Below are 27,424 nucleotides of genomic sequence, written 5' to 3'. Positions count from 1 at the left end.
AATACATGTGGAGAAGTGAGCTGAGCTGAGCTGAGCTGAGCTGAGGAGCAGGATACACCAACCTGCAGCCAGAGCCAATGATTCACTCAGCTCTGCACCGTGGAATAGGAAATGTGGGGGCATTCCCCAGCTCAAATGCCCTGGATGCACTGCTTCACCTTTGCACATCTGTTGTCCTTCGACCCTGTTTATTTAGAATAAAAATGGTTTGAAACAGGGCCTTATTCATCAGTGACTGCACAACACCAGCCAGAACAATACCCCAGCTTTGTTGTGCAGGAAATGATTTGTATATAAAAAAGCAATATCAGTTTGTATACATGGAGCAAATGTTTCCTAGTTTTCCTGGCCACAGCCTGTTGTAAACAACAGGCTCTCCTACACTTCATTTTACTTTAAAAGCAGCTTCAACAGCTCCCAATTCAACCAAAAGGACCCCACAAGGACCCCATCTACCTCCAGCTCCAAGGGAAGCAAGAACGGCACAAAAAGGCAGCATCTTCCAGCTCCATCTTGGAGCCACAGAGGATGAGGAGGAGGCAGTGATGTGAACAGCACATTACCAAGCCCAAGACAAGCTTTGATGAGCTGCTGGGTCTGCTTCTGCCACAGCCTCTGCCCCAGCTCTTGGTTCCTTGATGTCCTTGGACACTGCTGCTCCTGCACTGTGCACAGAGGGGATGGCAGGGCTTGGCATGGCAGCTGGATATCAGATGTCTGCCCACGTCTTTGCCCTCCTCTCTGCCTCATGCAGTGTTAGCTGGGCTTTTCCATTATCCAGGTTATCCTGTACACTCCAGGAAATGGAGTGCTGATTGCACTTCAGGAGCTAAACATGCAGGGCCTGAATTATTTATCTATGAGCATGCAGAACCGAGCCAAATCCCCAAGTGATGTGGAACAGCTCTTGGAAGAAATGCAAAAAGGGATGCAAAGGCTGCACGGGTGGGCATGAGAAGCTGCATGGTCAGAGCCTCACACGTGCACATCACATCTGCTGGGACTCTTCCTGCCCATCCAGGTGGTTTGTGTACTGGAGAGTGTGGAGCGCTCAGGTGTGGGCTCTGATCCGGAGACTCTTCTGTGAAAACGCTCAAGAGCCACCTCTGTGCCTCAAACCAACCACTGAGATGACGAGTCCCCAAAAAGCAAAGAAAAACGCCCAAACAAATGTGCTAATGCAAATTCAGGGGGTTTGGGGTGTTCCACAGCTCTCCTGCTCAGCTCCCTCAGCTCCGGAGGAGTTGTGCGTCCTCTGCTATCATTAGCTCAGTCGTTTCCCGTCTACCAGCACGGTATCGTGCCACGCAGATAGTGCCACGATAGCCGTGTTTGTGTCCCGGGTTCAATAATACCCCTGCACCTGCTCCTCCACTTCCCCTTCTACGCCAGCTCAGCTCCAGCAATAGCTGCAGGAAAGAGCAAAGTCCTGTCGTTGCTCTCTGCCACCACAGATGCAGATGCAGCTCCTCTAGCACTGTTTTCCCCTCGGTTTGGGGCAGAGATGCATCCCAGAATTTCTCCATGAGCCTGCCGGGGGTTCAGGGAGGCTGGGATAGCCCCGGACGAGGGTGGGCAGCCCGAGCCTGGGGGCTGCGAGGCTGCAGGTGCGCAGGGGGCCGGGAACAGGCAGGGTTTGATGTGATGCCGAAGCCCTTACCCCTATCCCTACCCCTGCTCTCTCCTCACCCCCTTCTTGTCGCTCCCCCACCCCTCTCCTCCTTTTCTTGTCCCAGACACAGAACCCTCTCCCTGCCCTTCCTCTCCCGCTCCCCAGCTCCCATCCCCGTCCCTCTCCCCGCATCCCTCCCGTCCCTCCCTTCGCCCGCATCCTCTGCCTTTCCCCGCTTTCACTTCGGCCTCAGTTTCCCCCCCATTGGCCCGGCGGGCGGCGCCGGCCCCGACGATTGGCGGAGGTGTCCGTCCGTCAGGGCTGCCCGCCCCGGCCCCGGCCCCGCGCCGGAGCCCGGAGCGGAGCTGGCGGAGCGCGGGCAGCGGCGGCGGCGGCGGCAGGTACCGGGCACCGGGCATCGCACCGGGCAGTGCAGCGGGCAGGGGGTGCGGGGAGAGATGCGAGACCGGGGGATGCCCGGGAGAGCCTCCCCAGCCTCGGCAGGACCTGCCGGGCGGCGCCCGCGCGGCTGCGGGGGAGCCCCGAGGGCGCGGGGATGGGCGCGGGGGATGCGGAGCTCACGGGGGGCTCGGCCGGGGCTCAGCCCCGCTCGGGGGGCTTTCGGTGGCCACAGCGCGGGGTCCGTGGCGGGAGCAGCCCGGTGGATGTCACGGGGGGAGAGTCACCGAAATGGCCCAAGTCATTGAGGTTTTCCGCTTTGCGATGGTGCGCGAGGATGCTGCAAGGTTGGGTTGCTGCCTGGGACTGTGCTCGGACGGAATCACTGCGGTTTGGGGTTTTCCTTGTAGCGTGACCGTGTCTTGCTATGGAGAATTTAAAAGATGCTAATTTCCTTTAAAAGTAAGGAGGGGTAGTAAAGTGGCACGGCAGGATCCTTACAATAAGAAAAAAAAAAAATGTTACGTTAATGATAAATTAATCTTTGTTTCCCAGGAGCAGAACTGAAGTTAGTAGCAGGATGCTGGGTGGAATCAGAGCACTTTAGTTACTTGCCCTATATTACTTTTATAACCCATTTGTTCAGATGATACAAATCAAAAGCTGCTGTAATAAAACCATGTTTTTCAGCTCTGAGAGTCTAAAAAGCACAAGTGGACCTTAATCACATGAGTTTGTTGCATTAACATTTTATTACCATTTTATAGGCTGTTTGATTTTACCAGGCAACACACTGCAAGCCTGAAGTTATCCCTGCCTGGCACCTCTTTTTTTTTAATATATATATATATATATATATATATATATATATATATATATATATATATATATATTTCTGGGCTTCTACTTTCTGTAGTGCCACTTGGTTGTAAAAACACACATTAAAATAGCCTTTGAGGCAGAAATTAACACAAAGGAGATAATCAGAAAAGTGTGTCAGAGTTCTTGTAAACGTGAGAAAGGATGAAGCTGTGGGGGGAGCGGGTTAGTCAAATAATGAAAAGGAAAAAAAAAATGTAGCTATTTATATGCAAAGAGGTCTGGCTTGCAAACTGCCAGAAGTGGTTGGAAACTGAAGCAGCAGCTCTGTGCACTGGGCGGGCTGGGGGGGACAGATCAGAGCCACCTGCCCCGCCACGACTCCATCAGAGCCCTGCGGTGAGTGATGAGCGTGCTCAGGTGTCACAAGTGCCACCTGAAGCCCTGGGAAGTGGCAACTCCACTGATACTCCCTGAAGTTCTCCTGCCCATGGGGCAAACCTGCTGCGTGGCAGTGGCAGAAACACAAAGTGGGATGAGAGATGAGACTGGGAAGCAGCGATTCCTGCCATATTGGGTTGGATATTCTTGGCCAGTGAAACCAGGAGCTACCTGAGCAAGCACTTGCTGGAAGTCTTTACAGAGATTAGAGATTTGCAGGCAAGGGGGAAGATGGGATCAGCCACTAACAAAGGAAATACCCACCGGCTTAGGGAGATCAGCATCCAGCTGCTCGGTGCCTCATGACTGCAAACTCCTCCAGGCAGTTTTAATCTTTTTTTGTGCCTGTACCTTTGCAGCATGGAACATGTTGGGGGGGATCTTGCCCTCCCATGTGAGGCTTTACACCCTGCAGTAGCAGGGAATCATGGCTCTGTTTTATGCAGCTCATTTTGCTCAGTCCACCCCAAAAAGCATCACTGAACACTTATTTTGCTTTTCTTTATTTTAATTGGGTGTGCCAAGCCCAGAATCCTGACTTTGCACGGATGAAGGTGCTCATATGCAGGATGCCATGCATTCTGCTTTGCCATTTGGGTTTTTTGTCTTCCTCATGTGTTCCTTGAGGTGTTGCCTGTAAGGTGATTATTCAGAGCCTGGGACATTTGTATATTGCATAATCACAGTGAATGGTGGAAAAGTTTTGCAAGACTCTGCACCCACGGAACAGAATTGGCAGATTTTTGCTGGTAGGTTAGTGAGATGCTGGGTATGATTTCAGGGGAAAGGTTCCCCTTTGGATTTTGTGCTTAATGAATTGAGGTCGCTGTGTTAAGGCAATGTGTAAGAATTATCAACCACACACAGGCTCTTACAGGTGTAATGAACTGCATCGGCCTGGGTTTCTCTGGCCACTCTGAAGGGTGCTGTGCTTCTGCAACAGTTAAAAACTGCATTGTCTTGGTCTGGCGAGGGGCTTATCCTTGTGCAGAGAAGCAGAATTTGGGAGCTGGAGCAGCCCAGAGCATGCCCCAGGCAGGATCAGGGGCTTTGTCCGCAGGGTCGGTGGCAGCATGGCTCTCCCTGCACCTATGCCCAGCTATCCCAGCCCTCTCTGTCTGTGGGATCTCCTCTCCTGCAGCTACTCTCCTTTCCCTTTTCCAAACTGATTTATTCCTAGGCCTCCCCACCACAGAATTAGTTTTGTTCCATCTTGGCCCTGAGTGACCTCGTGGCGTGCGAGCGCGGACGCTGAACGGCAGGATTGGAGAACAAAGAGTTCCTGCACGCACGTTCCGGGGAAAACGCTCCCAGAGAGGTCAGAGACTTCATCTGCTTTATGAATCCCAGACAAAAGCATCCATCCTACTTCAGTAGATAGGATAAGTGATTGTAGACAAGTGCTCAGAGAGGGCCACTAACTTCAGTGGATTTTATGTCAGAGCTCTCTCTAGTACAGAGGAGAGCATGTGATGAGGCAGTGAAGTGTTTATTATTAGCAGAGCAGTGTTGTTCTAACCTTAAATCTCTCTTCAGGCAGAAGTACCCCTGAACCTGTTCTGCAGTGTTGCTTCTGCCAAAAAGAGTGTCATTCCACCTCTCGATTGTAAATGAGCTTGAGCAGTGGGCATATGTTAGCATTGGGAAATATTCTGTTTATTCTGGTTCACCTCATTCAGCAAAGTGCTGAGCCTTTCCATCAGCTCTTGAAATTCCTAAAGTCCCCTTTATTCACTTGTGCTACTTTGCTGACATCTGTAGAGTTACAATAAAACTGAATTTAATTGCTATTGTTAATGGCATATTGCTGTATGGCACCAATAATCTTCAGTCACTGGAACTCCCAGAGCTTGGCTTGGTTGCTTCAAGAAAAAAATGAAATGCTGACAAGCTTTGTTTAACTGTAGCTGATGGTTTGAAGGAGTTAAGGAGTCATTTTCATGTTGAGAAAGCAAGATTAAACACTTTTTTCCCTCAAAAATACTTTGATTTTGTAATCTGGCTGAAAAAAAATCCAAGAAAAAGTATTCCCCTTCGGCCCTGAGTTTCTGCCCTTCACCTCATAGCTGCTCTAATTTCTGGTTGTGGGATTTTGAGTCAGAGAATGAAGAGAAGTCATCCCTTTGAAAGTGTTCATCATTTCCTCTTGATGACACAAATAGGGATCTGCCCTCTTCAGAGAAATCCCCCAATATACCACAGCCTGTCAAGATCCAGGGTATTGCATGAGCAAATGCAAATTATCTGCAAGCTGACATTCTGTTTATCTAAAATAAAATGAAATAAAATGAAGTGTGACTCCTGTTTAGATCATCTTTAGGGGGTGGGTGGGGAGTACTTGGTATCAGGAAACTTAGAGGCTGCAGATGCCATGTCAGAAGTCTTACAGCCATGTGAGCCTGTGCCAGTGCTGGACCAAATTCCCTGTGCCACATCAGGTTTGTGCTGAATGGGTTAATTTTGCACCATCTGGCTTTGTGCTAGATCAAATATTGTTTCTGTTGTGGTAGCCAACATGAGGCCAGAATAAGCTGGGAGTAATATCCTCGGCTAATCCAACAGAAATATGATTATGTACCTGTTCCTTCTCCAGATCATATCTGCAATAATGGGTGATTTAGCAACGCAAAATAATTCTTGTGGAGACAGGGGAGAGGACTGAGGGTGGGGCATTTCTGCTGGGAATAGTATCTGACAGCTGGGGTTGTTCAACCTGGAGGAGATATGGCTCTGGGGAGACTTTAGAGCCCCTTCCAGTGCCTAAAGGAAGCTGGAAAAGGAATTTTTACAGGGGCATGGAGTGGTTGGACAAGTAGGAATAGCTTCAAGCTGAAAGAAAGTAGTTTTAGGTTAGATATTAGGAAGGAATTCTTCCCTGTGAGTGTGGTGAGGCCCTGGCACAGGTTACCCAGAGAAGCTGTGGCTGGCCCATCCCTGGAAGTGTCCAAGGCCAGGCTGGATGGGGCTTGGAGCAGCCTGGGATAGAGGAAGGTGTCCCTGCCCATGGGCAGGAACTGGATGGTCTCTGAGCTCCCTTCCAACCCAAACCATTCTGCAATTCTGCGACTTGAGGGCTGTGGGTAACCTGAATGTGATGATCTCCTTGCAGTTGGCAACAGACACACAATAGGAATGTCTAACTCAGATTAGGTACTTAGCTTTAAGCAAGTCACTATGAGACAAAAAATTGCAGTCCTAGTGCAGAATGGCTTCCTAGGGAGTCACCTGAGACACAGAAATTGAGGTGATTTAACTTTGCATTTTGCACGCCGCAGTGACCTCCAAGGTGCTAATCTGAGGTTAACCAAAGCAGAACAGCTGGAGTTCTACTGCATTTTGAAATATTGCACATTTCAAGCAGTGAGTTCATTTAAGTGCTGTCTGGGAGGCTCTGCTGTTCCCCTGCTTGGCAGGAATCTCAAGACTAATACCTAAGAGGATTAGGGAGCATCGCTGGATGTTAAACAAGATCTAGGCTAAGCGGTGTGCACCGGTGAGCTCGTGCTCCCAGGGCTGTTTGGGGAAGCTGTAACTTGCTGATCTAGAAAAAACAAGGGGGTTTGTGGGGAAATACCCTTCCCTCAGCTGAATCCTTCGTGTGTGTCTCTCCTGCTCCCACCTGGCTCCGTTTTTCCACCTGCCCATCTCATGTTGTCCTGTGCTCACTGCAGTGGTGAGTGTTGCAGGAGATGAACAGCAAGTTTCTTTTTCTGTGATGATTTTAGCTCTTCTAATGTGCTCCACTGAGCTTTGTGTTGTCCGGTTGGACTTGAACGAGTGGGCATCCAACCCACCAACACAGGGCTGAGCTGGAGAACTTGTCATAGAAAGCTCAAGCTGAAGTCTGTCCTTGGCTGGTAGAGCAAAATGACCTTGTGGTACATGATTTTCCCCAGAAAGTCCCCACAGTGCAGAGAAAGAGGGGCTGGAAGTCAATTGTGTCTCAGGAAAAAGTGAGGTTCTAGGTAGTTTCATGGTAACATTCCATCTGGTTTTCTTTTTTCTTTCTACCTTTTTATTGATCAAACCGTAAGTATAAAAAAGTGTAAGTGCCTGTAAACCATGGTAGGTGTCAACATTAATGAAATACATCTATTCTGAAATACATCTATTCTCAACATCCTTGAGTTGTGTAACACAGGATGTTGCATTTTTTGCATTTTAGTGCTTCTATCTTTAGAAGCACCAGACAATCACATGTCTCATGTTCTTTATTTGGGTTTTGCTCATTTTGTTTAATTTCTTACATCATAAAGGATTTGCCTGAGTCTGCATCTTCTGCTTGGAAACAAAGAAAGGACAGCTGTAGGAACTAACTGGTAATCCTTGGGAAGAGCTGACCAGCAGCTCATGCAGAAAGAGTGTGCTGAATATAGAACATTCTTTAATGGGTTGTGAGAATCCAAATGATGGGAAATAACACCATGCAGGGCTCGGGGTTGGGAAAATGTATCTGGAAACACCCAGCTCCACGGGCAAGTGACAGTGATGGAGAGCACAGTGCTGTGCTAGCATGGAAACCTTCCCAGCTTTGGCCAAATGTATGGGTAGGAAAAAGACATTAAAGCAAGAGTGACATTAGGGAGGGGGAGTTAGGAATTAGCATAAAAGACCCTTTTGTCTGGTTAATCTGTGCTATGGCAAAAAGCAGTGTCCGGGTTAAATCTGCTCCGTACGTTGGCACTGCAAGTTTTTAAAGATGGTCTGAGGCAGCTGCAGCCAATTGTATTTGCACAGATAAGCTGGAACAAGTAAATAGACTCAGAAAATCTGGCTAGATTTATCTTCAAAGCATTTTGAAGCAGCTAATTGAAAATTATCCAAGCCACCTTCCTGATTTCTTGCATATATTGCAATAATTTCCCAGTGAATAGAAAGCACTTGGAAAACATACAAAGTTTGTGAGTGCTGAGCTCTATTATTTGGAATTTATGTAATTATAAATATGTCCTTGCTCATGTGATAACTTGAAGCCAGCTTCTGCTGCTCTCTTTCATGCTTCAGACTCCACTAGGGCTAATCATGTGAAAGCAGGTCTCTGACATGAGGAGTGGGTCAGGATATTCCTATTACCCCCCATTCCTAGGGAGTTCCTCCCTCATCCTCTGTCTGTCCCTGCAGCACTGATGGTGAGCACAGCATTCGATGCATGGTCAGCTGGCTGCTCTCTGGGTGTGTTTCTCATTCCTGAAACTTTTCCATGTGTGCAGGACCATGCTGTTCCCACAGGAATTGCTTATCAAAGGCTCCAGTCTGGTCCTCATGCCAATCCCACAGCAGCAGCATCCTCTGTATTGCTGATCCAAAGGGATGCTTTTAAAAACTGGGCTTTAAGGTTTACACTTGGTGTGAGCTGGGTTTACACTTGGTTTACACTTAAAATATAAGGTTTACACTTGGTGTGAGCTGGGTGAAGTTCCTCAGCTGCCAGGAAACCAGTTCAGTGTTACTCAGAACAACTCACTCATCCCATTCTTGCTTTTATCTCCCTTGCACTGAACCAGTGCCATAAGGACAAGCCCTGTTCACAGGACTGGATTTATCTCACTTCTGGGAGGCTTCCCCACTCCTAAAGCAGCCAGTGGATTACACTTGATCCATATGGTGTTTATCAGCCATGACAGAAGGAGTGCTGCTAATCCTCTGAAGCCAAACTCTCCGAGGAAAATTCAGTGTGTGTTACCAAGAGAAGTTAAATGGACAAACCCAGATGAATTTTTCCCTTGCTGCAGTAATATGAGCTTGGTACTTGGATGTGGACTTTCCCAGATTCTAAGTACTTGATCAGTAAGTCCAGGCTCACTCACACATCGAGGAAAATAAAAATTGAGGAGACCCAGGGGAAAATAAAGGAGACCCATCACAACCACCAAGCATTGCCTGGGGCTGCTCCTCTCCTGTTTGCAGAACACTTCCTGATCATTTTTAATCCCTTTCCCCTGTTCATTAAGAAATATCTCCATGTATGCAACAGAATTGAAAAAAACGCTAAGTCTACTCATAAACTGTGCTCAGCTGTGGAAAGCAGAAGTTATGTATAGATGTTATTTGCCACAATAATAGCATATAAAAGTCAAAAAAACGTAATGTGAAAAGGAAGATTAACTATTATTGGGCATGCTTCAGCAAATGGGATTATTTTGCATGTCAGTTATGAGTTAATTTGCAACATTAATCTCATTGCAGTCCTTGGCAGAAATACAAAATGTTTTTAATTGGTCCTGTGACTTTTTAAATGATCACCTGATAAAAAGCTCGTAAGTTTTACTATTGATTTAATACTAAATATTATGGGGGGGGAAGTCTTTACAGATTTCATCAGGAAATACAAATCATATGCTTTCATTGCCTTGCTCTTTCTGCTGTGTTGACTCGGTAATGTTGGCACTCTGAAACCAGCTGTACAGTGGGAAAAAAAAGTAGAAATCTTGCAGCAAAATGAGGAAATCTATGGCAGAGAGATAATAGCATTGGGACTGATTCAGTGTAAGCAAGAAATCACCCGCTGAGTCATTAAAAACAGAGATGAATGGGAGGCAGTAAATGGATGGCAGGGAAGAATATGAATGATTAGGAAGTGCATGAAGTTGCTTGGATTTTTTTCCCCTGAAGATTATACTTTGTCCTCTAAAGTGGCATATGGCTCCTGTGAAAGCTGATAGCCACAGTGAACGTGTCACAGCCAGTTTATAAATACTTCAAGAGATGCCAAGCAGCTCGGGGGGCAGCACAGAGCAGGAGTGGGCTCCCTGCCCACGGCACCTGGGCACGAGTCATTAGCCCAGGTCCACTGGGACGTGTACAGGAGGGAGGTGTTGGGGCTGAGAAGACTTCTGGGTGTGGGGAAACATCTGCTGCCTGGAGGAGAGGTTGGCTTCTTTCTTGGAAATGTTTCACCCTGTTTGCTGTTAACTCACACTAACAGTGGCAGGAGTTGAAGAGGGGATGATTGTGGTCACCTGGGTCTGATGGCCCAGACTGCTGCCACCAAGGAAATAAAACCTTTGATGAAGAACTGTGATCTCTTTCCTGACTCATGAAATACTAAAATTTCGATATAAATTCATGAGGTATCAAAGGAGAGATCCCAGTGTTTAAAGGAGTGTTTCCTTCAGGGTGAAGCTGGGCCAGTTGGGGAGCTCACAGCTCCTGCTTGCATATCAGGTAATAACAGAGTTGTGCTTTTTCTGTCTGCTGAAATCAGTGAGAGCAAAATCAATCCCCAGCCAAGAAACCTTCTTTACAAGTGCAGTCAAGTGTAACATCAGACATGAGTCTGATACAAGTTTGATAGGAGGAGGGTGCAGCTGCAGCCCTGGCTGCTGTGCAAGGAGGCGTTTGATTTACATGAGTACGAACCATTCCGCCCCTTAGAGCCTGATTCAGCGCCTAATAATCACTCCTGACTTTAACAGAGTGCTAAAGCAGGCTTATTTATTGCTTCCAATATTGCAGCCAAAGATGAGAAACAGATTTAGAGCTGTAACAGTCATAAGAACACTGAAGAGACAAAAAAGTGGAAAAAATAGAGCCTTGCACCAAGGCATCATTTTTTTTTGTGCCAGCACATTACAACAGTCTGTCTCTGCAGCAGAATTTCAACCCCTGCAGTCAGTTTTTGCATTTACACTTTACAGATCAAAGTTACCTGCTGTACTCAGCCAGCTAAGGCAGGAGTTACCTGGAGGAGTCCAGCATGGAGCTGCAAAGCAGTGACCTCCTGCCCACCAGGCTCAACCTGCCGTGCGCTGTCATCAAATCTCTGCTGGAATCTGGACCTTGAAATAGGAAATAGTTCATGAACACTGCTCCCCAGACAGGGTAGTTAAGATAAAGTTATTTGCAAGTGAAAGCTGGCCCTCATTTGTTTAACCTACTTTGAGCAGACGTTTTGTAGCACTCCTGACATGAATGTTAAAATTTGGTAGCACATGTGGGCTGTCCCCTGCCCTTCTGGGGTAGGAGCAGCACCTTGGTGGTGCTCTGAGCATCACTTTCTGCCAAGTCCTCCTGCCCCAGTGCCTGCAAGACCTGCTGGTGCAGAGAAGCACATCTATTTAGCAAATGTCAATCATTTTTTTACAGCAACACACAGATAAGTATTAAAGTCTTCACCAAAGGCTGCAATATTCCCAGGTTACAGCCATCTGAACATAGTTCATTTTATCAGGGAAAAAAAATGCCTTTTTTCCTCTTCCATGCTGATGAAGCTGTCATCTCAGGGGGAGCATTTTTGTGGGAACCTCTTGAACAGATATTGGCAAAATTATCGAGAAATACAGGCTGCTTTGAGGATGGTCTCTAATTAAACAGTTCTCACTTAGCATTTTTTTGTATATTTAAGACCGGTATTCAAGGGAGAACATTATTGTCATCATTTATAGTTGAGCCAAGGCATTTAAGGAAAAATACTCTTGGTTGCTGGCAGGGTCAGGTGATGCAATGCACAGGAACAGGGTGAAAGAAGGCAGTCTGCATTGGTAATCAGGTTAGAGTCAGCTGCCTCTGCCCTCCAGCCTGCTCTGAAATGGCATGTAGTCTAATTAGTTATAGAAAGGATTTTACTGAATACTTGTAAACAGATCTGAGGGCTTGGAATAAAATCAATCTGACTGTGGAAACTTTTCAGGATAATTATAAACTGTTATTGGCAGAGTGTGAAAGAGAGACCAAAGGACTTCTAGCAGTGGGAAACTTGTAGCTGTGTGGGCTGTTCTCAGCAGGGGGAAGAAGGGGGATGGAGGTTGTGAGGGTCTCACTGGGTCTTTATCAGAGGAGGGATAAGGGGCTTCAGTCAATGGGGACATTGCCTTAGAGTTGCTTTTCTTTTAAGGCTCTTGAATGTTTTGTTCTTTTCTGTAATGTTGGTGATGCCCTGACACCTGACGTACCAATACATCCATCCCATGCTGGAAGGCACGTGACCAGGTGAACTGCACAGTGAAATGCTTATACTTATTAAAAAAAAAAAAGTGAAAAAAAGAGAAGAATATTTGAGGGCTTTGAGCATGGTTTTATATAAAGGCATGTAAAAATTCTCTTTGCACAGATCAGAATGGTCTTGGCTCAGACTTTCACCGTCTCCCTACTGAAGTAAGTGCTGAAAATTGCATCTTCTGGACAGGCTGGTCCTCGCTGCCCCACAAAGCCACCCTGGCCACCAGCCCACCTCAGTCTGCCACTGGACTCTGCATTCCCGTTCATGGCAATGCCCCAGAACTCCACCAGAGAAAATGGCTTTTGTTTCACTCAGCCCCTCGACTTCTCCTGCGCGTGCCCTCATCCCGGCGAGGCCGGCCGGCCGTTGGGTGCAGTGAGCGGGGGGGATGGCTGCAGCACCCCCCTGAGCAATGGCATCGCATCCTCGGGGGCTCCCAGCCCCTCGGGCTCCTGCGCCGAGCCCCTCTGCACGGCCAGCCCGGCACAGGAGGAGACGCCGTTCGAGGAAGGGATCAAATACGTGTCTGCTGAAGGGGAGGAACTGGCCTGCGGCTGGTGGGGGTTCACCCCCGGCTGCTTGCAGCTCTGCAACACCTCCAAAGGGGTCTTGTTCTTCCTCTGCGTGGCCTCCTTCCTGCAGGGCATGACCGTGAACGGCTTCATCAACACCGTCATCACCTCCATCGAGCGCCGCTTCGACCTGCGCAGCTACCAGAGCGGGCTGATCGCCAGCTCCTACGACATCGCGGCCTGCGTCTGCCTGACCTTCGTCAGCTACTTTGGGGGGAACGGCCACAAGCCCCGCTGGCTGGGCTGGGGGGTGCTGGTCATGGGCTTGGGCTCCCTGCTCTTCGCCCTGCCCCACTTCACCACGGGGCAGTACGAGGCGCGCTCGGCAGCCCAGGTGGGCGTCTGCGGGGGGAACCAGAGCCTGCCCTGCTCCCAGGCTGCCTCCAGCCTCTCTGGCTACAGGTTTGTCTTCATGCTGGGGCAGTTCCTGCACGGGATGGGAGCCACGCCGCTCTACACGCTCGGCGTCACCTACTTAGACGAAAACGTCAAGACCAACTACTCGCCCGTGTACATTGGTGAGTGGGGCTGAAGGGCAGCTCCAGCCCTTTAACAGCAGGGTGATGGGAGGGAGAGGTCACAGTCCCCAGCCCACACTGGGGGCACCTCGCCCGACACTGTTTTGTTCCTGTTGAGGGGCGAGGTGGAACTCAGAGGGACGTGGCAGCTGTTGGGGAGGTTTTGATTATTTACCAGGAGGAAAACTGTGAGCTCGGTTGGGTGTTTTTCCTCCCGCAGCTCGTGCCATGTGGGTGGGGAGTGCCTCCTGCTCCTGGCGTGGGGCCAGCCCATGTGGCATTAGCATCACTGGCAGACAGCCATGAGGCTGTACCCCCATCCGTGCAAGGGGGCATAGAATCACAGCATGATTTGGGCAAAAGGACCTTGAAAGGTCATCTAGTCCAACGAGAAGGGACACCTTCAACTCGATCGGGTAGCTCAGAGACCCATCCAGTCTGACCTTGAATGTGTCAAGGGATGGAATATCCACCACCTGTTTGGGCAGCCTGGGCCGGTGTTTTATCACCATCATTTATATCTAATTAAATCTTTAGATCATCATCCCTTCAGGCCTCAGCACAGCAGGGATGGTCACTGGGCTGCTCAGCTACTGCTGGTGCAAAGCACAGCCAAGAGAACAGGCTCAGCTCACTCCTCTGTAGCACTGGTCACTCAGCAGCTGCCAAACACTTACAGTCCTGCTGGTGAAAGTGCCAAAAAGGTGATCTTTTAGCAATTTTAAAATGTGTCAGTCTGCCCACGCTGTATCAGAAGGCTGTGGAGTGTGGGAGGAGATCACCAGCAAGTTGATCTTTCCATGTTTCATGGTTTAAACAGCAAACTGAAATAAGTGCCAGTAGTGCTGTATTTAGTGTAGACATTTCATGTTGTCAGTGGGGAGAGAATCCTGCTGCTCATTGCTGTGGCAATGATGTGGCAGTGGGATCAGCTGCATCCCTACTAAATATGGTTTAATTCTGAACCAATTTTGCCTGCCCCATACTATAAAACTTCCCAGGTTGGATGCAAAAGCTTCCCTGGAACAGAAGCATGAGAGGAAAACTTGTTGGAACGATCTGGGTTTGTGTTTTGGTGGTTTAGGGGGAAGGGCATGAGGCAGCCAGAGGCTGAGCATCCTGCATCCAGGGAATCGGGCTGGGGATCCCTTGGTGACGTTGTCTAACATGACTTGTTTTCCCTTTCAGCTGTTTTCTACACTGCTGCAATCCTTGGGCCTGCAGCGGGTTATCTGGTAGGAGGAATGTTTCTAAATATTTATACTGAAATTGGCAGAGAGTAAGTCGTTAAAAAAAAATCTTGTTCCTTTCCCTTTCTGCTCTGTGTTTCCTTTGGGGTAGAACAAAATAATACCAATGATCTGGAGCAATGAGCTGGTGGCTGGGTGGAAGTGTGCCTGGGGTGTTGGGTGGTGTGTCTGCAGGCAGGGAGGCTGGAAGGGTGGTTTGCATTAGCGCTGCTGCTGAAGGGAAATTGCTGACAAACCTGTCAGCTTAAATCCTTCCTCACGCTGCACTGCCTGTGCTAATGAGGCTGTGAGCAGCAGGTGAAATTTCTGAATGAGTTCCCTGATGAGGTAGTGCTCCCAGCAGTGCTACTCGCCCTCCCAGTCATCACACCAGGGTGCTTAGTCCCTCCTTGCTTTGTAATATTTGTGATTTATTCTTTTCTTACAGGCTCTTTGGTAGATCACAGAATCACAGAATGCTTTGGGTTGGAAGGGACCTAAATGATAATCTGGTTCCAACCCCTCTGCCTTAGGCAGGGACACCATTTACTTGACCAGATAAATGGATTAAAAAGGGGGAATGGGTTTCCAGGGGAAGAAATTAGTTATTTCCACCAGTTTTCTTGCAAAGGGTGTTTTTGGGGCGGAACAAGGATCTTGGCAATCCTCAAAGCAGAGCTGAAAAGCAGCAGTGAGGTGAATGTGCAAACCTGAGATTAAATGAGAATGAAATGGTGTGGTTTCCTGGGCTCGTGTTGTGCTCTGGTGAGGCAGTGCTGTGCTGAGGCAGGAGGAATGGTGGACATGGCATCCCCACCAGATCACTCAGTGTCCTTCGCTGTCACCCCCGTGACCCCCCAGCCCTGCCAGCCGCAGGGAGAGGCGCACGGAGCTGCCCCGCTCCGTCTCCATCCAACCATCACCTCTCTCCCTTGTGTCCCTTTGGCTTGGCTTCTTGCAGGATCGACATGGCCCCCGAGAACACTCTCTGGGTGGGGGCGTGGTGGATCGGCTTCCTGGGGGCCGGGGCCGCCTCCCTCCTCATCTCCATCCCCATCCTGGGCTACCCCCAGCGCCTCCCAGGTATGGGGCTCCTGCTGGGCTCGGGATTTGGGGCAGGGACTGCCGGTGCTCCCGCTTGTCCTTGAGCTTCCATCCTCCTGCACGTGTGTAGCTGGGGGTGTGGGAGCAAAGGAACAGCTTCCTGCATTTAAATTGTAATCCCTAAATTATTTCACCCCTTGGGCTTTCCATCTGCCTCTGTTACTGCTTCTCCCTTGCAGCTGTTGGTGGAGGGAGGATGTCATGTTGCATTTTCCCCCTGCACATCCACGGCTGCAGAAGCATCCACAGCCCGTGTCTGACACGCTCCTCGTTCCCTTTGCCTCTCATTTTCAGGATCCCAGCGCTACATCGTTATGAGGGTGTCAGAGGCTCATCAGCTAAAGGATGGGAGCCACAAGAAAGCGTCGGATCCGGACTTTGGGAAAACGGTGAAAGATCTGCCTCGGTGAGAAAACCAGCCCACACAGAAGTTAGGGAGCCCTGTGCAGAGGGGAGGGAGAGTAATGAGCCCAAGCTGAGCTTCCTTCAGTTCTGCCAGCTCAGAAGTGCCCTTCTTCAAGCAGTGGCACTTCCTTGCAGAGGAGGTGCCTGATCCTGTCAAGGTCTGGGAGCTCTTGGCAAGGAGGCTGAGCTAGAACTGGTGCTGAGGATCACACAGGGGAGCAGGGGACAAGTGGCCGGTCCCATCTGGGCTTTCAGAAGCTCATGTCCACCTGCAGTCCTGTGCCACACACTGAGTTTTGCTGAGAATGGCTTGATGCCAAGCTTTAGGTGATGGGAGATGCCCAGGCATTGCCAGCTCCCTCCCTCTCCCCAGCAGCATTATTTCTGGCTTTCTGCTTCTGCCTGGCCTCACCTGGCCCAGTTGCGTGTTTCCAACAGCTCCTCCTCCCCAGCCCCTCGGGGCTTTATTCCTTTCCTCTATTTTTACTTGGGTTAGATCCCTGTTTTGTTATTTTTAATGAGAACGAGATGAAACAGGCCTTGTGATCCTCACAGCTCCATTCCAAACCCAGGGAACAAAATATACCACACTGTAACTTTCAGTTCCTTTTCTCTTTTATTCTTGGTTTCCTTTTTTTTTTTTTTCTTTTGCCTTCACATCTTCCAACCACCTTTTATCTATTACTACTTCTTATCTCTCTAGCAAGGCAGTGACACAGCAACTTGCTTAATCTTGAGCTGCTGCTTGGCTCTGTGATGGGAACAAAGCAGGAGCCAAAATAAAATGTGTTCTTTTAACCACATATTTTTGTTATGGATTTTTGAAATATTTTATGGGTTTTTTTTTTTATGTGTTGAGTTGTATTGAAATGGAGGGCAGGGGGAGAGGTGCTGCTTTATTTATTGCTTGGGGTTAGCTGGCATGGAGGCTCTGGATGTTGCAGAGATACCTGGATATTGATTCCTTTTGGAGCTTGCAGTCAGTAAAGGGATCTTCCTTTTTTTTTTTTTTTTTTTTTTTTAATTATTTCTCCCAGGACCGTTTTTAGGGAAGGTATTTTATCCACGTGTGATGCCTGCTCGCTGCAAAGATGTTGCTAAACCCCAGGCTGCTGCCAGCAATCACTTCTGAGCATTAGCTGTGTTCTTTGTTGTGCTGGCAGAGGAGGATGGAAGCAGGTGCTCAGAACAGGAATTTTCAGCGCCAATTGAGCTGTGTTGTGTCAACACAACAACTCACACCCATCTGAAATTCTTGGAGACTTTGTAGGAAGTTTACCAGGGGTTAAGGCAGTTTTATGGGGAATATTACGTTGAACAGATTTCAGTGCTGTTATTAAATGGCATTCTTGACTGGGTGCCATTTTCCGAGGTCATGGTTCATTCTCCTCACGGAAATTGAATTCAAAACTTGCATTTAAATAACGATAAGTCTGTGACTAAAACCAACACAAACAGGGCAGCAGAGAGGGATGGAATTCAGTGGTTGATGCTTTTCTTGCTTGTCTGGAGCAAAGCTCCTACTGTTTGTGCTATCTGACAGCAGGAACAGAGACAATCCTCCTCCAGGAGCATCTTTCACACCTGAATACCAAATACCCAAAGGGAACTTGTATCAGGCAATTCAGACCAGTCCAGACCTCAGTGTGGTTTGAAAGCAGGAACCCAGCAGACTTTTGTGGTCCCTGGTTTTGATTAATGAAAGGGAAGTGCCTTCAAGGCTTTCTGCTCTGGAAACTTGCATTAAAGAGGAGATCCCATCTGTGCAGGCAGCTCTTGGGGACACGTGGACCAGGCTGGAGGGTGAGGCTGAAGGACACTCACTCCCTGTTCCTTTTGTACTGGTCAGGGACTGTGTACTACACATTTTCTCACAGTACAGGCAGTAACAGTCTCACAAAGGTAAGCAGAAATACTGATAAATAAAATACTGTTCCATGCCATCAGGTCCTTTCTAAGTGAGGTTCATGAGTTGCTGCATGCACAGTGCTGCCTGAGAGCAGGAGCTGACAGGAATGCAGCCCATACAGCCTAATCCTCTGCCCTGGAGGCACTTCTGTATTAACTCTTGGGTTGAAAAGGCCTGATAAAACAGCATTTTCCTTTCTCTGCTTCCATATGATTGCTCTCATGGAGTAACCCCTCCTGTCAGAGCAGAGGGACTCAAAGGGAGGGCATGTAGAGCTGTACCAAGAGGAGGCTTTGTCCCTGCAAGCTGCAGGGTGGAGTTTGTGAGGATCACTCCCTGGCCTGGCAAGCCCTGATCTTCAGCATGAGCAGCTGTGGTCAGTATTTCACTGATCACTCCTGGACTAGGGTGGGACTTAGAAAAGCCATGAAATGAAACAAAGGGAGGTTGGTTTATGTTCCTGTGGGATGCACGTGGTGCCCTCTGTTCCCTTGGTGCTGGTGGCAGTGGGTGTCATTTTGTGCTGGAAAAGCCCCCATTCACATGCTGTAATATTGCAGAAATATCCATTTATCTGGGGTGTTCTGGGCATGCCATGCTCAGAGGAGCAGGCTCTGATCATGCAGGTGGTCCCAACCTACTCAGAGAACCATTATGTGAGAAAGAGTTTCTGTATGTGCCCGTATCAGTAAAACCTTGGAGGGTCAGCTTTTTTAGGTGGTGGGATTCTTCTCTGCAGTGCTGGGGCTCCTGAAATCCCTTTGGCTGCAAGAATTGAGCACTGCCAAGGCTATGCAAGAGTTAGGTGATTTCTGGGTGTGTTCAAAGTCCTGCTGATGTAATAAAAACGTTTGTGCTGTCTTTGGTAAGGTTTTATGTGCTACAGCTCCTCACAACTACATCTTCTGTCTTCAGACAGATTAAAGTCAGTAAATCCTTATTCTTAGTGCTGAAAGGAGTTCCTTTGCATTTTCCTACTTGCAAGTCCAGCCTGTAACTTTTGGGCAGAGGGTACAAAGTCACACTAGTGCCAGGGAGTAACTCTTCTCTGTAAAAAGGTGAAGGCACTGTCCGTTTTCTGCCTCAGCCACAAGATCTACAAGCATTTTCTCACTAAAATATTAGGCTTTATGCTTCTAAATTAAGCACAGTCAAAAAGATCTGGAAAATAAAATAGTACATTAAACTAATCCCAAGAGCTAGGCACTGTAAAGCCCCCTGTAATCAAAGTGTAGGAATGTGTGGTATTTCTGTCTTTCAGCTTCTTTGTTCTTTTGGTATAATGAAATTCTCCAGTTCATGTGAGTAAAGTTGCATAAATCTGACTCTGAGCCTCAGCACGTCTCTCCCTTGTCTGTAACAAGGCAGCTTTTCTCTGATCTCACATTTCCACCAGAGCAGGAGGTGGTGACTGTGCCTTTCTGCTCAGTGAGCATCCCATGGCATTGCTCTTGCAGGATTTGTGCCCATCCCAGAGATGGGATAACCCATGGCACCGGCCTGGGCTTGGCTAGGGGGAAGTCATGGGGCAGAATTTGAAGCTGGTTACAAAACATCCCCTGCAAAGCAATGTCAGTCCTCTTAGTCCAATATCCGAGATAGTGAGAGTTAATTGAGACCATTCCTGTGCCTGAGGGCCTTTTCTGCATCTCAGGGATGGAATTGTTGCTGGATCTGCATGTAAATGACACATGGCAATTTCTCAGGCATATCTGCAGCTCTCTCCTAAATCCCAGTGGGTCAAAGTAAAATGGAGTTACTCAATTTATACATTAAGCTTCAAGTAAAACTGGGCTTAAGCTGTGGCAGAAAGATTGCTTTCTGTTTTTCAGGTGTCTTGGAGGTGTTTCCTGCATGTAGAAAGGCTTGCTTGGTATTTCCCCTGAGTCACAAAACATCTATGGTTATCAGAGGTTGTTATTGTTCTGAGAGTGTGGGTGCACAAATAATGTGTGTATGTGAGGATGTAGCACAAATTTGCTCTTGGTTGAGTTGGGAGCCCCAAGATATCTGCCAACAGGCACTAATAAAACCTTGAAATGGTGGAGATTTGGTGAGGAGTAACGTCCTCTCAGTATTGCCCCATTTAAACAGACAAAGTACTCAGCCTGACCCTAAATGTTGGAAAATATTACTGAAATCATCCATGTAGAAGTTGTGGGTGCCCTTAGTGTGAGTTCCATCATGCACATACCCTCTGTGTCGCTGGAAAAGCTCCTTCAAACCCCAGTTAGCTTCCTTTTGGTGTTTTTCCTTTCAAAGAGTTGCAGGATGATGGGATGCTGCCTCATCTTACATGTGATCCTTCTGACTTAGAAGACCAGAAATCAAAATGTGCCTGAAATCAGTGATTCAGTTCCAATATATTTCTTCTTCCCAGGTCAGTGCTGCTACTTCTGAAGAACCCCACCTTCATCTTCCTCTGCTTAGCAGGAGCAACTGAAGCAACCCTGATTGCTGGGATGTCCACGTTTGGACCCAAATTCCTGGAGTCTCAGTTTAGTTTAAGTGCCTCTGAAGCTGCCACCTTTTTTGGTAAGGAAAGCATGTTTTTGCAATGTTTTCCCATTTTGCCAGCAAATAGAAAGAGCACTTTTAGCTTGTTTAGAATGGAGACAGATGCTTTGCAGTTTAATTATGGACTGGTTATCCCCTTCAGCTGTTAGATGGGATCATTTCCTATCAGCACACCTACACCCTGTGCATTTCCAGAGCTGCATCTACTGACATCAGGAGGAAATGTGTCACTTCTGTAGCCATCTGTTACCCTCTAGAGGAAGGCAAAATAACTGTAATTCCTCCTAGTGCATCACCAGGAAACATTGGCTGAACGTTTCCTCTGAGGAGGGATGTCAGAGCTGGAGGGGATATTTTGTCAGCATCCAGAAACTGGGAGGATCCTCACCTAAGTGCTGTAACATAGACCAAGGAATGGTGTCCAACAAGCATCAGCACTCATGGTGTGCTCCTCAAAGAGTCAGTTTTAAGATCTCTGGGTAGGAAAAGCTGCCTTTACAGGCTCATGACACATTACCTGAACTGTTACAGAGGACTACCCACTACAGCAACATCCACTGAACTCCCACCAAGAAGCCACACAGAATGCAAGGAGTCATTTATATGCAAAACACACTGCAATTAATGTATTCAAACCTGAAAACTCCTTGCTGACATTTCTAAACTCACTTGTGAGTTTGTTCCTCTTCTTTTTCAGGTTATCTGGTCGTGCCAGCCGGAGGGGGAGGCACATTCCTGGGAGGATTCCTCGTGAATAAATTTAAACTGCGCTGCTCAGGAATCATCAAGTTGTGTTTGCTTTGCACAGTGTCAAGTCTGCTGGCCATATTAGTTTTTTTTATCCACTGCCCTAACATGCCCATGGCAGGAGTCACCCAGATGTATGATGGAAGGTAACAACAACCACCCTGTCTGTCTGTCTGTCTGTCCTGAGGGGCTCTGCTCAGAACAGGATAACTCAAACACACAGTGCTGGTGGAAGTCATGTGTGGATGTGTTGGGGGTGAAAGTTGGTGTCTGGTCAGTCCTACAGGCAGAGGTGAGACACAGAAAATAAATGTCCTGAGTTTTGCAGAGATGAAGTTTATGGAAGAGGCTCCCTAGTTAGTAAGGGAGGGAAGATCAGCAGCACCAGAGTGGGAGATACTCCACTCTTCAGCTGCCTTTGCAGCAGCCCCCATCTCTATCCAGTGGGATAAACTGGACCAAAAGTGGGAATCTCCTCTCTGAATGGAAGTGTCACCCTAAGAGCTGGTCACTTAAACTCCCTTGGTGGCTGTGGGAGAGACAGCTCCAGGACATGTTTAAAATTTGGTGGGATGAAAGCCTTTCCAAACCTGGCTTTATGCTCCTTGGGGGTCCATCACAACTCCCACTGTCCCTTCCTCTCCCCATTTCCTCCTGTAAAGTGCTGCTCACTGACTGCTCCTGTGTTTCCCTCAGTGCTTTGCCAGGTGGGCACCTCAACCTGACAGCAGCCTGCAATGCCCAGTGTGGCTGTTGGCAGGACACCTACAGCCCTGTCTGTGGCACTGATGGCATCATGTACTACTCCCCCTGCCACGCTGGCTGCAAAAGCGTGTCTGTAAACCTCAGGAATGGCAAGAAGGTAGGTCTGAAAGCACTGGGCATGAACAGGGTGGTGGCACATCTCTGGAGTGATTTGGCTGGCTCTGCAAATGGTTTGAGCTTTGTTGTAAATCAGTGTAAAATCAGGCAGGGCAGGGTGGATGTTCTGAGGTACCACGTGAGATGAAGGCAGAAGGTCCTCTGAGGTCACCCTGCTTTGCTTCTCTCGTTGTGTCCAATCGACTTTGCCTCATTCTGGGTCAAACTGTGCTGAAATCCATGGAAAATCACCCAGGCAGGCAGGGAGCTTGGTAAGCCCCTGATTTCTCTCCTAGTGCTCATTTTGGGTCTTGGATGAACATGATGCACCTCCTCATCCTTCCAGCATGTTGCTCATGGAGTCAGGCAAAGGCTTAGGGAGGCTAGAGGTGGTACTCAGCTGCCTGGCAGAGTTGATTTCCCTTGCTTGATTGACCTGTTTGGAAACAGAGGTGTGTCAAAAATGCAGCTTGATTTCTACTTTGTTCTGGGAGTCTAACCAGCTGCTTTCTGCCCTCCTTGAATTTCTTATTTTTAAAGCTTTGACTGTCACCACGCTCTCCTTGGCAGAGCCCCCACCAGCCTTTCTTTCCCAGGTCTACCAAGAGTGTAGCTGTGTTGACAAAGCCCTCTTGCCTGGCTCTGGCAAAGCAGAGGCAGGGAAATGCACCTCCTCCTGTGCCAAAAAGCCCTTGCTCCTGTGCTTCATGTTCGTGGTCATCCTCTTCACCTTCCTGAGCAGCATTCCTGCCCTGACTGCCACTCTGAGGTAAGCACAGGATGGCCTCGTCCTCTGCCAGCACTGCAAGAAGCCTCAATATCCTCCTGTCTGCTTTATCCTGCTGGATCAAGCATGGGAAAGGTGTGATGGGAACCACTGAGTTAGTGGCAGCCTGGAGACATCAGGACTAGTTCCTGTCCCAGTCTAGCTGGGAAAGGAAATTTCAGCACTGGGAGCTTTGTCCTGGGACATGGGATACACACATTTACAGCAGGGGTGGAGGGACATTGCACTGGCGTGATCCTAAATCTGGATGGAGGATGCTAAATCTCATCTCAGGGATGGAGGTCCCAGGTGTGCTGGACATCCCAGGTGTGCTGGGCTTGAGGACTTGGAGTTGTGAAGCAGGGAGGTGCAGCCTGGCAGCATTTTTAAACAAAGCCTTTTCTTCCCCAGGTGTGTCTCTGACAGACAAAGGTCCTTTGCACTCGGGATCCAGTGGATTGTGGTACGAACCTTAGGTATGGAGCAGGGGGAATTTGCACACCACAATGGTCTGGTGGTTCTGGGAGGTGTGTGTCAAGCTGTCACCAAGAGTAAAACACACTCTGGTTGGAAAAGAAGGGAGTAGGACACATAGTGCTGAAAAGGAGGATGCTTTCTTTCTTTTGCTGTCATCCAGGACAACCTAATTCCCTTTGCATGTGATTTGCAAACTCAGTGGAGGGTTCTGTAACACATCACAGGTGACAGAGGTTCAATGTCCTGCCAATGTGCCCTAATTTTAAGGAAAAGGAGCAGAGATGTTGAAGCTCCTGTGAGTGTCTTTTGGCTCTTGTGCAACATGTAGGTCAGGATGGCCAAAAGACCTGCTGGACCCTCAGATCTTGAAATCCAGCATATTTTTGATACCTGGTGGCTCTGGATGCTGCAGGATGAGTTCTCTTATCCTTACTATATAATATTATCATGATATCAGCAGAACTCGGTGCTTTTCTGCAAGGTGCTGCCCAAACTGAAGGTGCCCTCTCTCTGCCCACAGGAGGCATCCCTGGGCCCATTGCCTTTGGCTCCATGATTGATAAATCCTGCCTGCTCTGGCAGGACCAGTGTGGCGAGCAGGGCTCCTGCTACGTTTACCAGAACTCAGCCATGAGCCGATACACCCTCGTCGCTGGACTGGTCTACAAGGTGATGCTGCTGCTTAACTCCACTCCCTGGTAAAGCAGCCAGGTTTTTAGGACATAACGTTTTGCTCTGGGAAAGAATTTTACAAAATTGGGTTGCCCTGATCTGGCCCACCCCCAGACAAAAATAAATTTTCACACAAGAAATTTCTCAGGGAAGGCAAAAGTGCCGTTTGCTTCTCATCAGGTAATGGTGCTCCAGACACCATCATTCTGTTAAATTCCTATTATTTTCTAGGATTACAACTTCTATTGCACCATATGAAATACCTCCTTCCAACAGCAACAAAAGTAATTTTTGCTAGAAATGGAGTAAAATACCCAAGTGCAGTGTATTAGTGAGAGTGAGGGATGGCATTGTGGGCAGGCTGTAAATAACCATTCCCCAGTCACTGCTAGAAAATAAGAGAGCTTAGAGCTGTGGGCTTTATTTATTAGCAGAAAACCATCATTTTAACTGCTTCCAAACAAGCACTTGCCCTAGATAGTAGTGTTTAGCAGCTGCTGTGATAAAGAGGTTTTCAAAAGCCTTCCAGCAAAAGGCTGAGGCAGTGTTGGCTCATGCAGCACTGTGTTCCAGGTGTCTGTGTGGGGCTGAACTTTTCCAAATTCCCATTGCTATGGGGCTGGCTAAATTCAGATTTTTACCCCCTCTAGTTCTGTGTGCTGCTCTGCTTCCCAGGCTGGCCAACATCTCCTCTTCCCCAAAGCTTGGTCAGCAAAGCTCATGGCAGATGTGGGGTGGGCTCCTGGTTTTGGGGGAGAGCAGACAGTAATGGGGTGTCTCCATGGCTGCAGGTCCTCGGGACAACCTTCTTTATAGTGGCCTGTTTACTCTACAAACCCCCACCTGCAGAGTCAGCTCCAGGCAGCTTGGATGCATCCGAGAATGGCACCAGTGACCTCCAGGAGCACAAGCCTTCACTGCCAGCTGAAGAGGATATATAGTGCTGTCCACATGCAAGTGACTTTTTCAGCCTCAGAAATACCACAAGAAGACATTATGCAGTATCTCAAGGGGTTTTTAAATCAACAGTAATATTTTAAATTTTTATTCTTTTTTTAGTTGAAGATAAATAATTTAAGTAACCACTGGTGTGCTTTGCTATTTTCTTAACTGCAGAAGCACATTTAAAGTTGTGTGCTGGTGCCACGTGCAGTTATTTAATTTTATTTAAAGAAAGGGCTACTATAGCTTTATTCTGTGTCTGTGACAAGCCAGGACCACGTTCTCCACTCGTGGAAGTAATCATTGGTAACTCCAATGGAGCATGTGAGGCTTAAACCACCAGAGGATCTGGGCTGACTGTATTGAATATCTCAATTGTAAAGCCAACTGTAGCAAAACTTCTGCTGGGATTTCCAAGCTGGGGAGGAGCACTGCTGTTCTGCAGTCTGCACTGCAAAGGGGTCAGCTGGCCCTTGAACTGCTGCATGCAAAGCAGACAGCCCTGGCAGTGTCCTCCTCCTTCCCATGGCACACAGAATCACTCTGTTCAGGAGCAGCTTCTCTCATTATGCAAGTTCCTATTACTGGGAGAGGAGATTTGATTAGCAAATCCATCAGTACACTACAGGCAGCCATTCCCAGAGCTGCCAAGCACTGTACACTCACTGCCTCACTCATTGCAGGGTTTACACCGTGGTGACAGTTTGGTTTTTTTTATTTGTGTTGTTTAAAAGTGACGCCTTTTGTAATGTACTGTGCAAAACCTGAACTTCTTGCTGTTTGCTGGGCGTGGGAAGATGTGAGCTACAGATCTATGCAATGTTAACTTGGGTTGTTCTGTAAAGACAGTGGGTTTGGGTAAACAGAAAGGTTGCAGTGAATTTAGTTTGTCTCCAAACCAGTAGCCTGAGGGATGGGTCTGCCTTGTGGAAGGGGGATGCTGGCTTGTAACTGCTTGCAAGGAGAGAGCGCAGCATTCCCCAAACGACCTTTGAATGTGCTCTTGCAATATTGATCAGAACCTTTCTGAGGGGCAGAAGTGGAATTGGGGCCTGTGTGAGTCTGGCTTCCCTCTCAGTGCAGATGAGGCCAGGCTAGTGCTTGGTGTGCCAGTGTTTGCACAGCCACATGGTCCAGGTGCATGCTCAGGGGAGGCAGAGGGAGCCCCTGGAATCCTGCCTGGTATAACCATGGTCACAGGACAGGACAGGACACCAGGACAGGACACCAGGACAGGACCTGCATCACTGAGCTGCACAACTGGTGCTTCCTTCGTGCCAGCTGCGACTCACAATTACTTTGTAGATGTTTTTGTATATTTTGTGTATTTATGCTTCCACAAATGGACACAGCACAGGATGGGCATTTGCTTCCTTCATTAGCAAAGGACTGACTCTCAGAGTGTTCCTGTTGCAGTCAGGGATGGTGCTGCTGGGAGTGTAGTTGATATTCAGGTCAGTGGAAGAAAGCAGCTTCTTCCATTCACAGATCCCCTTCCACCAAAGCCAGAGGGTGACCTCCCTGCTTCCAAAGCCCTTGTTTTCCAGCCCCTGTCGAGTGCTGGGACAGACTGTGCACCCCCTGCCCCATCCCTGGAAGTGCTCAGTGCCAGCTTGGGTGGGGTTTTGAGCAAACCTGTCTAGCTGAACATGTCTCTGCCCACAGCAGGGGATTGAAACAGAATTATCTTTAACCCAAACCATTCTATGATTCTGTTTTTATCTCTAATAACTGCTGGAAAAACTAAAAGTGATAAGGGCAAGATGGATGGTGGCTTTTGGCTGCTTGTGGAAGGACAGCTGGTGCAGCTTTGATGGGGCACAGTGTGCAGGAGAGCCCTGTTTTTCTAGGGAGGCAGGATTAGACCCACTGATGCAGGATTTAACCCCAACACTGCCCCAACACCTTCACCTGGGCTTGGAGCCACCTGCAAACACAAGCCTGTCTCCAGGCCTTGCCCTTCCCAGCTTCGACACTTGGGGTACAAGCAGGGATCTTAGATGGGGAAATGCACGAATGTATTTTGGGAGCTTATTTCATCTATGATGTATTTATGAAAGTTAGAAGTTTTTCTTTATATATATATGTATGTATGTATGTATGTATGTATGGGTGTATATATATATATATATATATATATATATATATGTGTGTGTGTGTATGGGTGTATATATATATATACCCATACATATATATATATATATACCCATATATATATATGGATATTGCAATGCAATTTTAGTGTTTATAAAATGAGCTTTACCTGAGTGTGTTGTTTCCAGAGCTAAACAAAAGCTCCTTGGATTCTGGGCATTTATTATGTTGCTGTGGGACTGGTAATTCAAGGATTTTAGTAAGCAGCAACATGACATTCCTGTTCCATAACCAGGCTGTTTAGGTATACAGGTCATTTAAAATATTTGGAAGTATGTTTCCCAGTCTGATATGAAGTATTATTTTGCCATAAAAGCATAGAAATATAACCATTCTTTCACA

At 47.9% G+C, this 27,424-nt stretch overlaps 1 protein-coding gene across 1 annotated transcript; it reads left to right on the top strand.

The window, feature by feature from the left end:
- The first annotated feature begins 1,954 nt into the window (after positions 1-1,954).
- SLCO4A1 (solute carrier organic anion transporter family member 4A1) lies at positions 1,955-27,424 on the top strand. Its single transcript, XM_053958120.1, has 12 exons — positions 1,955-2,013; positions 12,321-13,299; positions 14,488-14,578; positions 15,490-15,611; positions 15,927-16,038; positions 20,327-20,481; positions 21,161-21,356; positions 21,907-22,072; positions 22,668-22,840; positions 23,249-23,313; positions 23,835-23,983; positions 24,778-27,424. The coding sequence occupies exons 2-12, from the start codon at positions 12,474-12,476 to the stop codon at positions 24,925-24,927; spliced, it is 2,205 nt and encodes a 734-aa protein (XP_053814095.1). The 5' UTR covers positions 1,955-2,013; positions 12,321-12,473; the 3' UTR covers positions 24,928-27,424.

Source organism: Vidua chalybeata, chromosome 17 (genome assembly GCF_026979565.1).
Source record: "Vidua chalybeata isolate OUT-0048 chromosome 17, bVidCha1 merged haplotype, whole genome shotgun sequence".
Lineage (NCBI taxonomy): Eukaryota > Metazoa > Chordata > Aves > Passeriformes > Viduidae > Vidua > Vidua chalybeata.
This window is presented reverse-complemented; position numbering and strand designations above follow the sequence as displayed.